General features: G+C 39.9%; 1 protein-coding gene across 1 annotated transcript in view; it reads left to right on the forward strand.

The window, feature by feature from the left end:
- Positions 1-1,842: 1,842 nt before the first annotated feature.
- The window catches only part of rem2 (RAS (RAD and GEM)-like GTP binding 2), a 38,003-nt gene continuing 27,631 nt past the window's right edge, over positions 1,843-12,214 (forward strand). Inside the window, exons 1-3 of the mRNA XM_041993721.1 lie at positions 1,843-2,298; positions 6,109-6,445; positions 8,429-8,502. Of these exons, the coding sequence (XP_041849655.1) occupies positions 2,287-2,298; positions 6,109-6,445; positions 8,429-8,502 (423 nt within the window). The 5' untranslated portion in view covers positions 1,843-2,286. The remainder of the gene's footprint in view (positions 2,299-6,108; positions 6,446-8,428; positions 8,503-12,214) is intronic.

Consider the following 12,214-nt stretch of genomic DNA (forward strand, 5'->3'; position numbering starts at 1 on the left):
GGTGAAAAGCAAACAGCATCAACACAAACACCTCGTATGCATGGTGTCAGAGGGCTGATGATTTGGACTTGTTTTTCACCAAAGTGTTAAAAAAACATCCTCACAAATACTGAAAATGACTTTGTAAGGGGCTGGGAGTGTACTTTTGATATTCAGGATCACTGTTTGAACCATTTTAGAGACCTTTTGGGGGGGCTGGTTATTGACAGGTGACATATCCAGGGTGGGTGTCACCTCCCATCTCAACCATGGAAAGGGGGTTGGGCAACAAACCTTAACTTGACTTTTTCATTTAGGAAGCGGTTCAGATTTGCAGATTAAGTCTATCATACTCCCAGCACAAATGCCCAGCTTCCTCATCTTTATTTTCATTGAACTTCAAGTTCAAATCAACATACATTGGATTTCAACTTTCTGGGCAACAGTACACTCTTATTGCCTAAATTTAAACAAATAATTATGATCATGGCTTTTTTAACACCCACCAACATGTGGGCCAAATGAATTTTGGAGGTATGAATTAAAGCTTACTGGCCACTTTGGTAGGTGATGAGTGAAGCAAATCATTATTGTTCCTGTACGTGCTATTAACTGGATATCAACACACTGACTGTTTTTAACACACACTAATTTGGCGAAGCAACACCGGAGGACTTTACTGGAGAACATGAGCAAAGGAAAGAGAGAAAGTGATGGAGCAAGAGATAAGACAAGGGTTTACATAGCACTGACTTTTACTAGCTGGAAAGAGCAGAGACAGATGCTGAAGTAACCTTTGGTTGGCTTTAAGCAATGGTGTAAAAATCTATTAAGGTAAAATTGAAAGTAGATCATTTTGAATGTGTATAAGGCAAAAGTTACTTCATTCGCTGGAAAAGAGAACTTTAAGAGAATATTTCTGTTTTGCATTTTCATGGGAAAAAAAAAGAAATGTGTATAATTAGATGCATTAAGTTTTACTTAGAAATAAATTATAAATATTTGGCTGGTTCTGACTGGGAAATTAGATAATAACCTGCCACTTCCGCTGCTGATCAACAAAGATAATGTAGAGCCCTGGTTGTAATGTCCAACAAAGGAGTGAGCATTAGGAGAAGAATAGGCTACAAGAAGTCAAACTAAACACTGAAAGTAAAAATAAAGACAAAAGAAGAATGACTCAAAAATTAATCACATGCGTATGGGTTGGAAATCCAACATATGTTTATGGAGCACCTGGTGCATCAAGAACTGATTTGAAGGGTTCTTCACCAAGCTGCAGTACTTGAGATGGAAATGGAAATATGCTGTCTTTCTCCCATGGTAACGATGTACTTCTAGAGTTATTGAGTTTAATGTGCTTCCAAATTTGCATGGTAGGTCTAAGCTGTGGGGCAATCTTAATAAAAACCAACTCTGTAATAGACAGGATTAAGTTGCTCACTGAAGACCTTAAAACCATTTTCCTAAGAAAAGATAGTTTTAAAGAGATGTGTTGTGTTGAGTTTTTGTTGTTTTTACCAAAACATGCAACACATATTTCAATAAGACTCAAGGAAATCGTGAGAAGTTGTAAAATTGGACACTATGTATCCTTTGAGTGGCGGCACCGTCTCCATTAGTCATCTCTGCCTCCCTCTGGCGGTGGCTTTACCCTCTTGTCCAAAAGATATTAATCAAACCTGAAATATGACAAAAGGCACACACAGGAACATGTGCATCTGGGCTTTGCTCTGGAGGACTGGAGTCCACCCCCCAAACATCCCTCCCTCCACTTCCAACCCAGCCTCCACTCAAGGACGCGCCTCTTCACACACTCTTACCAGAGAAAGAGAGAGAGAGACAGAGACAGAGAGAGAGAGAGAGAGAGAGAGAGAGAGAGAGAGAGAGAGAGAGAGAGAGATGCAGGTATTAACAGGAGGTAGAGAGGGAAGCGCAGAAACTGCTGTCCACTGGGACACCGAGAGGACTGGGGGGGATGCGTTGCGGTGCCGATGGCTTTCTCTCATCCTCTGCCTTTGAGAAGTCACCTCCTATTTCAGACGCAGGTGTAGTCCCTTCAGCAACGTCCAGCCTACTACTACTACCTATCCCAGCTGCACGAGCCGCGCCCCCTCTTTATGTGGCAAGCCGAGGATATTTTTACGCGCCGGAGCGGGAAGAATAACACGTTAAATGAATCGAGGTGCGTCTCTTTTGTGCGCTGCGTGCCAACGCTGTTGTGAATGCGATGCCGGGTCTGCAGCCAGCACAGATGACTTAAACCATACAGCGCCCGTTCCATAAAGAGAAGACTTATTGATAACCATGGCTGACCAGGTAAGGAGACATATTTTCCACCTACCTCTCAAACCCACCTCGTGCGCTCGGCACAATAAGCCAAGAATACACACACACGCACACGTACTATCGTAATATTTATTTTTCTGCACTACATTTTGGTTTTATCCCAGTTTAGCATATAGTGGGACATATATTCCCCTTCTTCACTGAATGGACCATCAAGCTGTCTTATCAACTCCATGGCGACTTTGAATGTTTCGATTTATATTTTTTATTAGCTCTATATTAGATTTCTGTCAGAGCCCTTCATTTCTAACATGTTTAACAGGTTTGTTGTAATATTTCTGTATTCTTACAGATTTATTGATCGGCCACGGGGTGGTCGATCGTTTCCAAATGAATTCAAAATGAGTTCTCCAATAGATATCTGAAAATCCTGTAGATATTAACCCAATGGTACTAAAAGAGTCAGAAGTACTCTCGACATAAGCCTGGGTGGAGTCAGCAATGAAGCAGCACTGTGACTGTGTAATTGGTTTGTATGTGTGAAAGAATGAAAACACTGCCTGTAGTATTCATTTTGTATTGTGTACCGTTGTTTGCCCCAGTTTTCTCGACAGCTTGGCGAGAAGAAGATTAACCCCTGACACACTGGCTCAGCCGGTCTCTGCGTGTGTAGCTCACAAACAGTGAAGGCATGCTTAATTGATTAGCTTGTTCAATTAACCTAATTGAGCTAGCTTTCTGATCCTGTCTGAGTGATGTGCGCGTGGGGGAGACATAGTGTGTATAAGAACCCTTAAAGGTGCCACAAGCGACCGCCCCTCAATGCTTTTACTTTCAAAAAACACTATAACACCAAACAGTGCCTCCCACACCTCCACACAGTCAGCTCCACAATATACCAACACAACTAAAGATAGGAGCTTAACTATTAGCCTGCTAGAAAATAATCTACTACAAGGTGTTATAGAGTTAAATAGTTTATTACTATAGCCTTATTTTAACCTTATAAGACACCTCATAACACTGCAGTGCACAACTGTATGCTAGTTAACACTATTATGAGTTACAGTATTAGCACCAAAAGTAAGGACATTTATATTTGTTCAGTTGTCTCCTCTTTAATAAAGCTCCCCCCCAAAAAAATGTACCAAAATCCCCTCCAGTTCTCTTGGTATTCACTCTTGCTTTGGGATTCAAGTGTGTATCAGTCACAAATGTATGACTGGCACCCAGTTAGCACCTCACTGATAGAAAGGCATGTTGGAATGAGATTCTGAATCCAGCGGAGATCCCATATTACCAGAATCTGGGACCTAACTCCATTCCCAGGATGATAACACTCTCCCCCACAGAGCTGTGAATCATCACAGGGCTACCTCCAAAATTTGGGAGTGGAGACAATGAAATGACCTGCTGTGAGTCTAGACCTCAACCCAGCATTTGCGGGATCAGTTTGGGCATGCGGTATGTGCCAGAGTGACCAACACAACCATGCTGGTTGACCTTCAACGACTCCTGGTTGTGGAATGGGATGCCATCCCACAGCAAAATGTGACAGGGCCGGTGAGCAACACGAGAAGGAGGTGCCAGGCTGTGGATCTGTGGATCTTCAACACGCTACTGAGGTCCCTGAATGTGTAAAATTGATAAAACATAAAAATGGCCAATACGTGTAGTTTTTTTCCTTATTACTGTGACAAACTCTAATCATCCAGTCCACCAAGCAACTCACAAGACTGAATACCAGTCACTGTAGTGTTTTATTTACCCAATACACAACACTGTATTACACTATACCAATGTGTAATTGAATTAATAAAGCAAGAGAATACAATATTAACATGTTATATTGTCCTTTACAGCAGTGTGCACCCTCACAATCAACTATTCATATTAACTGACTTATAACAAATGCTATAAATGTTGCATACTCTTCATCTAATGTACTATAATGTACTCCACAACATTGTATTTCTGTATTGCACTATGTTAAGTGCAGTTGTGCAGTTGGTAGCACTATTGAGGTTTTCGCCTGGTGTGTGAGTTTCTTAAAAAGAAAGCATGCATGTCAGGTTGATTGGTGGTTCTAAATTGGTCGTATGTGTGAGGGTGCAGGGCTGTGTGTCTCTCTGAGTTAAGCTTGTGATGGACAGGTGACCTGTCCAGGTTGTACCCTACCTCTGACTCAGCGTCAGCAGGTATAAGCTTTCATTACTCTCAAAATAAATGAACTGGTCAATCTGATTGATGGATAGATTGATGTTCTAGCTTCCATTGACAGTTGCCTATATATGGAGAATGCATTTGGAGTTTTTTTTGTTGTTGTTGGCCACTGTATATCTTGGAGCATGATATACACAGGTTCATTACAGTAGTATAATGTGGTGCACAACTTAGCACACTACACAATAAAAAGATATTATCATACATCACATGATCCAACCCTTTATGGACAGAGATGTACAATAAAACTAATCATATTACTATTTTACATTACACAATATGCTGACATTGCATATTGTATTTCTATTTACACCAAATACTATGCTATACCATTTCTAATCTATTTACGTGTATCTTTGAAATATGCAGTCCCTTTATTATATTTACTGTAAAGTATTTAATTCTGGACTTATAAACCTATAAAGTCCTGAAGTAATCATTACATGTTACACTCATGTGTTGTATCAGGTCTTAAAGTGTTAAAAGATGCCATGAAAGCAAATAAACAAAGCCAAACTATTATTGTATGAAATGGTAACAAGTTCCCACTTCATTTACACCTGTGCAGTTGACCGTTTTAATCCAGTCAAACAAAACATCCCAGAGGTAAAGCCGTACTACGCTATGACTCTGTGGCATTTAGGGTCTTTGTTGATTCTGTTAGCCTCTGACAGGAAGGTACTAAGCTTAAGGTAAACTGGGTAACTTTCCTTAAAGGTTTTTTTTTCTTTTTATGTCTAGTGTGCTCCTGTTTTTGTGTCAGTCTCCTTTAATTAAGTGCCAGTAACTTGGTTAGCTTTGGTGGACTCTGAGCTACCCAGCAGTGCTGCTGAGGCTAGATTAATTGCTGTATTAATATTAATGAGGGTCATCAATGGTTGACCTGCTGCAGTTGCAAAATGCACACAAACTTACACACATGCAGTTTCTTTGTCAAGCTATTATTCTGGGGAAGATTTCTGGCAGCAATCAGTACTGACTTCATTTCTGAAATAATGAGGGATAGTGATAACTAATTTATTGTTTTGTCCTTCTTTCATGTGAATTGAGCCTGTACTCATTATGTGCAGTGTACAGCACAGAGCCACCTGACCACACTTATGCCCCATTACACACAGCTGCAGTCTCTATTCTTTTTTTCTCCCCTTGTGTTTCTAATATACACACCTCTTTTCTTTGTCTCTGGTCTCAACCCCACTGACTGAGTCCTTATCAGCCCACTGCCTCTTACAATTCTTCAGCAGCTACCCCTGCCTGTGCATCTCCCTGAACTCAATACCCCCTCCAACCCCACCTTACCACCTCCCTTCTGCTCTCTTACTTCCATTTGACAGTTTCTTCATCAGCATCTCTCTCTCACACTGACACCTCATCTGTGTCGCCTCCGCTGTTCTCGCCTCCCCTTTTCTTACACACCCTTCCACCTGTTTAAAAGTGTTAACATTTACCACAACGGGCGGTGTTAATCTGTCAGACAGGTAGATCTGCAGTTTGTTTGGAACTTTAGAAGAATTTTTTTAGGCTGTGTTTCAGGGAGCATTACGTTGTCTTATTAAACCAAGTAGCTCTTTCATTGTACTTACAGTTGTCTTTTTTTCCATCTCAATTTCATTCTAGTACAGTATGTTTCTGACCACGGCACCACCTCTCCGGCGAGGGAGCACACCCCTTCCTGTCAAACACCAGTTGCGGAGGGAAGAGGCCGTATCCGATGACTGCGATTGGATCCCTGGATTGGAGGATCCTACCACGTTGCCTATCAGTGACACATCCGTGCCTCGAGATGATTCCTTCAGCCAGTCGGCAGCAGCCCAACCGGCTTACCACAGCCATGGCGGCGCACTGCGGATAGTGCTACTGGGACAGAATGGTGTTGGCAAGTCATCGCTTGCCTTATCCTTGGCTGGACAGTCGGACAGATCCCTCTCTATAGACTCTGAGACACAAGCTTGTGGTAATGGCCTGAACAGAGAGTGGGATTAATTTTTAAAATAGCTTTAAGGTTTACCTTTAGAAAACTTACCTTGGGAGATATTCTGAATAAAACATTTTTTTTAGATCAGTGTAAGCGTTGAAAAGAAATCAGTTCTCCAAAACACTAATTTAAACTAATCACTTTCTACCCCATTAGTGTATTTTAAAGGAAATATTTTTTCTTTAGGGCTAGAACAGATCTCTGCATATGTGCGACTACCTGTTAGAGCTCTCCACTGCTACATGGGGGCAATGCTCAAAAAAATAATTTTATATAATAATAATTATAATAATAGGTTCTCTTGGGTTTGATTTTCCTGTAGTTGGATTTTGCTCTGACATGGAAAGAGCTCATTAGCTGAACGAGCCGTTTTCAGTGCTCGAAAATCGAAGAGCAGGATTTCCTTCTCCTTCTTGTACAGTGTTTGTTTTGGGGAATATCGCCCCTAGTGAGCAGATGTTGTAACTGCATGACATTGTTTAGGTGGTTTGGTCCACTTGAGTAAATGGTGATATGAAAGCAAATCATTTTTTAGAATTCCGAACAAAGTCCCCTGGACTGTTCCGGTGTGAATTCAACTTAAGACGTAATAGGTCCAAGTCCAGGGATTATCAGCCCTGGTCTTTGATGACTGTTGTCCTGCAGGTTTTAGAAGCTTCCCTGCTGCAACACAAGCTCTGCACAAGTCTGCTAATTAGTCATTTGAGTCAGGTGTGTTGCAGCAGAGAAATTAAAACTTACAGGACGCCGGCCATCGAGAACCAGGATTCAGGATCCCTGCCCTAGTCAGTATGAATGAGCAAAGGCAACATAACAAGGAGGGAGTGATTTTTCTGTCATACAGTGTGAACTTCATGTGAAAAGGGCTTCTATTTCCCCTGAGAGCATGAAAGCTGCTAGAAAACAGTCTTTTTCCTTTCCCCTCCCCTGTGGCCTCTGTCAGTCAGTGGGTCACTGTAACACCAGGGATAATCAACCCTTCAGCCAACCAGTCGATCAGCCATTGTCATTGTCAGCCTGCAGTGGCTAATACATGAATCTGATGTGCCTGTCTCACACCAAACAGCATATTATGCTTTTGGATTCATGTGTCATAAATTCATCTTTTCTGAAAGAGATTTTGATAATTGTTCCTCCAGCACTGTATTAAGTTTAAGTGGAATAATATTTCACATACCCACATGTGGCTTCATTATGTGATAACTAGTGAGAGGGTGTTGATTTACACCATAGGGTTTGATGTGCTTGTACTTAGAAAAAACATTTCAGTCAACATTGAGGTTTTGCAGATTCATTCAAGAAATTTGGGTCAAAGCCAGTCTAGCTAGAATAATTTCAGAGGGCATGATGATCATAGGCACAGGGTTTAGTACAGTAAATAATGCAAAGTTCAGTTTTTTACACCTACAATATCTCAACATATCTAGCATGGAATCATACTGATTTGTTTCACTTTATCATTCAGTGAATACAGTTTTTATTTTAAATATAAAAATGGAGTAAGATAAGCTCTTAAAAGAACAGCTCCCTGCACAAAGTAATTTATTCAAACAGCAAGTTGTTCTGCGAATCAGACCTCTTTAGGGGTTTATTGTTGTCTAGAGAGTTTAAAAATCCAATTGAAGATGTAGTGAGTGACACTGACATATGCAGCTCCAGTCTTACTCTTTTTCAGCCCTTGCTTTCTAATTATGGTGCCACAAAAGATACTATCTAATCCTGTTCATAGTTATGTTTTTAGAAGATTCCCCTTGAGCGTTAAGTATTTAATGCACCGAGACAGTGAGTTTAAATATCAAGTGTAGGTCAAGAACATGTTTTTAAGCAGTGCCGGAACATTTCTGTAGTGTAAAATATTTTACCAATACACACCACACCCTTAGTTTCTATACACAGAAACTGATATGTTGTATTAATTAAATGGTGTTTGCTGATATGTGTCATGGTGGTATTTGGTTGCAGGTGAGGGCTATGAGTGCACGGTGACGGTGGATGACGAGGACAGCAAAGTAATCATTTTTGACAACTGGAAACAGGTGAGTTACAGTCATTTGATCTTGTTTATTTCTTACTGTCTGGCTTGTTTTGCTTGTTTTTTTTGTTACAAAAGCACACTTTAAGGTACCAAATGTTTTGTAGCCCATAGTCTGGTACTTTGGTAAGTGTCAAAAGTAGAATGCAATACCTGGGTGCAATAAAATGATTCATCTTGTTCCTGCTTTCAGTGCATACCCAGAGGAAATAAAATTCAGAAGAGATCTCAAAAATGTTTCATTTATTTCTCCTAGATGAAAGTGGGATTTGTGTTAAACCAAAGGCTTATTTCTTCACTTTCTCATCTTTTTCTCCACAAGTGATATACACCAAAAGGCTTAATTATTCTTGTTTTAAGTTTCAAAAGAGATGTCATAAAGCTTTAAAATATTCTCAGATTTCCTTACTTTTTGCAGCTTTTTTTTATCTCATACATGCATCTCATGTATTGAAATCAGGGTTCTCATGATGAATTTAATCTATTCTTCTTTAAGCTTAATTCATGAATCTCACGCTGAGCTCAGGCAGAACCCATGTAAAGTTTTCCACAAATACTCACTATTTTCTACCCAAAATGTATATTGTTTGTTTTTTTTTACCCAATTTTATTTTCACTTCAGATATTTATTTCTAATAATCCTACATTGGAAAATAAAAATGAAGTGATTTAATGATGAATGCAGTGCAATAAAGTTACTATTTCAGTTTAATATGAAAATAAATTTCTATATTCTAAATTGTGCTACCAGCTTTCACTATGGTTTTCTGTACGAGAAGATGTAAGGTTTTTTTTAGCTTTCACAGTACTCACTGTCCTAGAACCTTTTAGAGCTGAAGCTGTGGCAACGAGTTTTTTGATCTACAGCCTCCAAAACTGGGTACATGGTTAGCAGAGACAGCTAATACTACTCAGACTACTACTGAGGTTATAGTTGGAAAAGTTTGCTTAAACAAAACACAAATATACTCCACACAGTATTTGGCATCCATCTTGCATCCTACCTGTACTGTGAGCTCTCTCCAGCCAGTGAAAGACAATTTTATCATGACTCTTGTTTTAGCTCCTGTTCTGTTCCTTTGTCTATTTCTTTTCCTCTCTTAATCCGAAAATGTCTTCTTGCGTTTCTTTGCCGAATCAGCCACGTTGTGTGTTCAAAATGGCGTGTTTATATCCGTTTGCTAAAGCATGATGAGGTGCATAAAGCGAAACTCGGCTGTAACACCGTGCAACATCCTGGATGAAAAAGTTGTATGGTGGGGTTTCTCAGCCTCAGGACACTGCTGGGCAGGGACGACTCCAGAAATCTACACAGTAGACGTCAATGTGCCATCAAACAAGTGCGTAACACAGTTTTAAGGTCAGAAAGTTATGTAGTGTGTCTTTAAGAAAACATATATTAAAACAGTAAATGTCTCAGTTTCAACATGTGATTTGTTTATGTTCTATTGAAAATACAAAAAAATTTACTTGATGAGGTTTGGAAATCATCACATTCTGTTTGTATTTACAGTTTACACAGCGTCCCAACTTCTTTTCTAAAAGATTAATTATTTACATTTTTCTGTAAAAGTAATATCAAACTGATTTCCCTTCATCACTTACAAACTATAGAAATGTTGAACAAAAATATGTAAAAGCTGAGCACTCTGGATCAGGTGTGGACAATGTTCACATTTGAAGTATATGATGCACAGTCAATCAGCAATATTAGGAGAGTATAGTTAAATAAAAGGGCTGTACAGAGGTGTGGGGATTAGCACTGCAACCTCACAGAAAGAAGGTCACTGTTTCGAACCTCAGCTGGAGCTGGTATTCAAACAGTGGCCTTTCTGCATGGAGTTTGCATGTTTTTTCCGTGTACGCTGGCTTCCTCCAAAGAGAAAACAGTGAGCAGTTAACATTTTTCTCGGGGTATTGGCAATTTCTGCAACACCCCATTCTATTTGCTGATAAACAAGTTTCTTGTATAGGAATGTTTATTCTTGCCAATCTTGAGATGTCAAAATTGACTATTCTGGCACATAGTAGCACATCCTCTAGAACAGGGGTGTCCAGCTCCGGTCCTCAAGGACCACAATCCTGCAGATTTTCGATGTGTCCCTGCTCCAAAACTACCTGACTCAAATTAATAAGTAATTGTGCAAAACCTAATTGGCTGTTGGATCCATTTCATTTGAGTCAGGTGTGTTGAAGCAGGAAACATTGAAAACCTACCAGACAGCAGCCCTCGAGGACCAACTTTGGACACCCCTGCTCTAGAGGAAAGTTCAGAGTTCCAGGTTCCTATGTTGGCATGTTTTCCTGGCGTACAACACATTTTATAGGGCTGAAAACCACAAGACCTCAGTACAATAGAAGTTAGGGACAGTTATATTCACCCTGCTATACTGTTATAGCTTCACTCGTTGCTTGGTTAGGTTTAGGCAATGGTATTTGTTGGTTAGGGGTAGGTGTTTAAATTTCGGCAGTTGACTGCAAAGATCTGGTTTGGCTTAAATATACTGTATCTGTACTTCAGATAATGTTTCCAAACAATGCCGTTTTACTATTTTTATCTTCTGCATTTTAAATAAACTATTAAGGCTTCTTATCCGTCCTGATGTGTTTGAGTTTAGGAATTAAAACGATCTGATTGATTCTGTCCCCAGATGCAAGGCGAAATTGAGGTTTAATCTGGTCAACACTCTACCTCCTTGTCTTCACAAACCATGAATATAAAGGAGTACTTATTTTTAAGTGCTGTTGAGGGTGATGGTAAAGCCATTAGCCTGAATATGTTCCTTGCAGTCGGAATGCAGTGCAAATAAGTGAAGCTTTATGTTGAAGTATTCAGGTTCCTCTAATGTCAAAATTCTTTGCCTGTGCTTCTAAAATGAAAGAAAAAAGGCCATTTGTTCAATTTCTCTGATGGGCAAATTATTTGTGTTCATTCGAGTGGAAAAAGTGTGTTCATATTCCTGCTTTTATGTGCATATATGCATGTGTGTGTGGCCTTCGGTGTAGTGAGAATCCTGCCGGAGCAGCAGTGCTCACTGTACTTGAACTCTTTGAAGTTCCCTCGCTTGAGAAAGTGGAAATCACTTCTTTGTTAACCCTTATTGTTTCCATTTAATTCTACCGCTAACAAGAACATTTTCTTTTTTTTCCTTTTGTCGCTATGGATCATTGGGTTTTTGAACAGTGTGCAGGAGCTAAAACGAACCTAAGGCAATATTTCTTGTATAAGAGGAAATTTGAGGCACAGCAGGCAGCAGAGGAGAGTAGTATAAGCTTGTGAAAATGCACCTTATGACACTTAGAACATTATGCAAAATCAAACAGCCTGCTGTTATTAATGGATATTAATAATATGATGGAGCAATAAGCACGCTAATTACTCTGTAGGGTGGCTCATCCTATGGCAGCTGTCCACATGCCCAGCAGGAGCCCTCTTCTTAAGGTTAAATTATTCAGATGCAGCTACATTTAACTTGTGAAGAGCTCTACAGAAAATCTGCTCATTTCTCATCAGATATTTTGCTGCCCTTCCTTCCTTCCTGCAGCTGTCATCACTTTCAAATCTCCCCATCCATTCACTTCATGACGTATTTTTGTGCTTGCTTGCCTCTTTCCTCTGGTAAAATCTCTCTGAAAGTTAATTACATTTGTGCATGTCAATACAAGGCAGGGCATTAGGGCTGAAGCAACAGATTTAGTTCAGTGGGAAGCCTGGA

Source organism: Melanotaenia boesemani, chromosome 8, assembly GCF_017639745.1.
Source record: "Melanotaenia boesemani isolate fMelBoe1 chromosome 8, fMelBoe1.pri, whole genome shotgun sequence".
In the NCBI taxonomy this organism is placed as follows: domain Eukaryota; kingdom Metazoa; phylum Chordata; class Actinopteri; order Atheriniformes; family Melanotaeniidae; genus Melanotaenia; species Melanotaenia boesemani.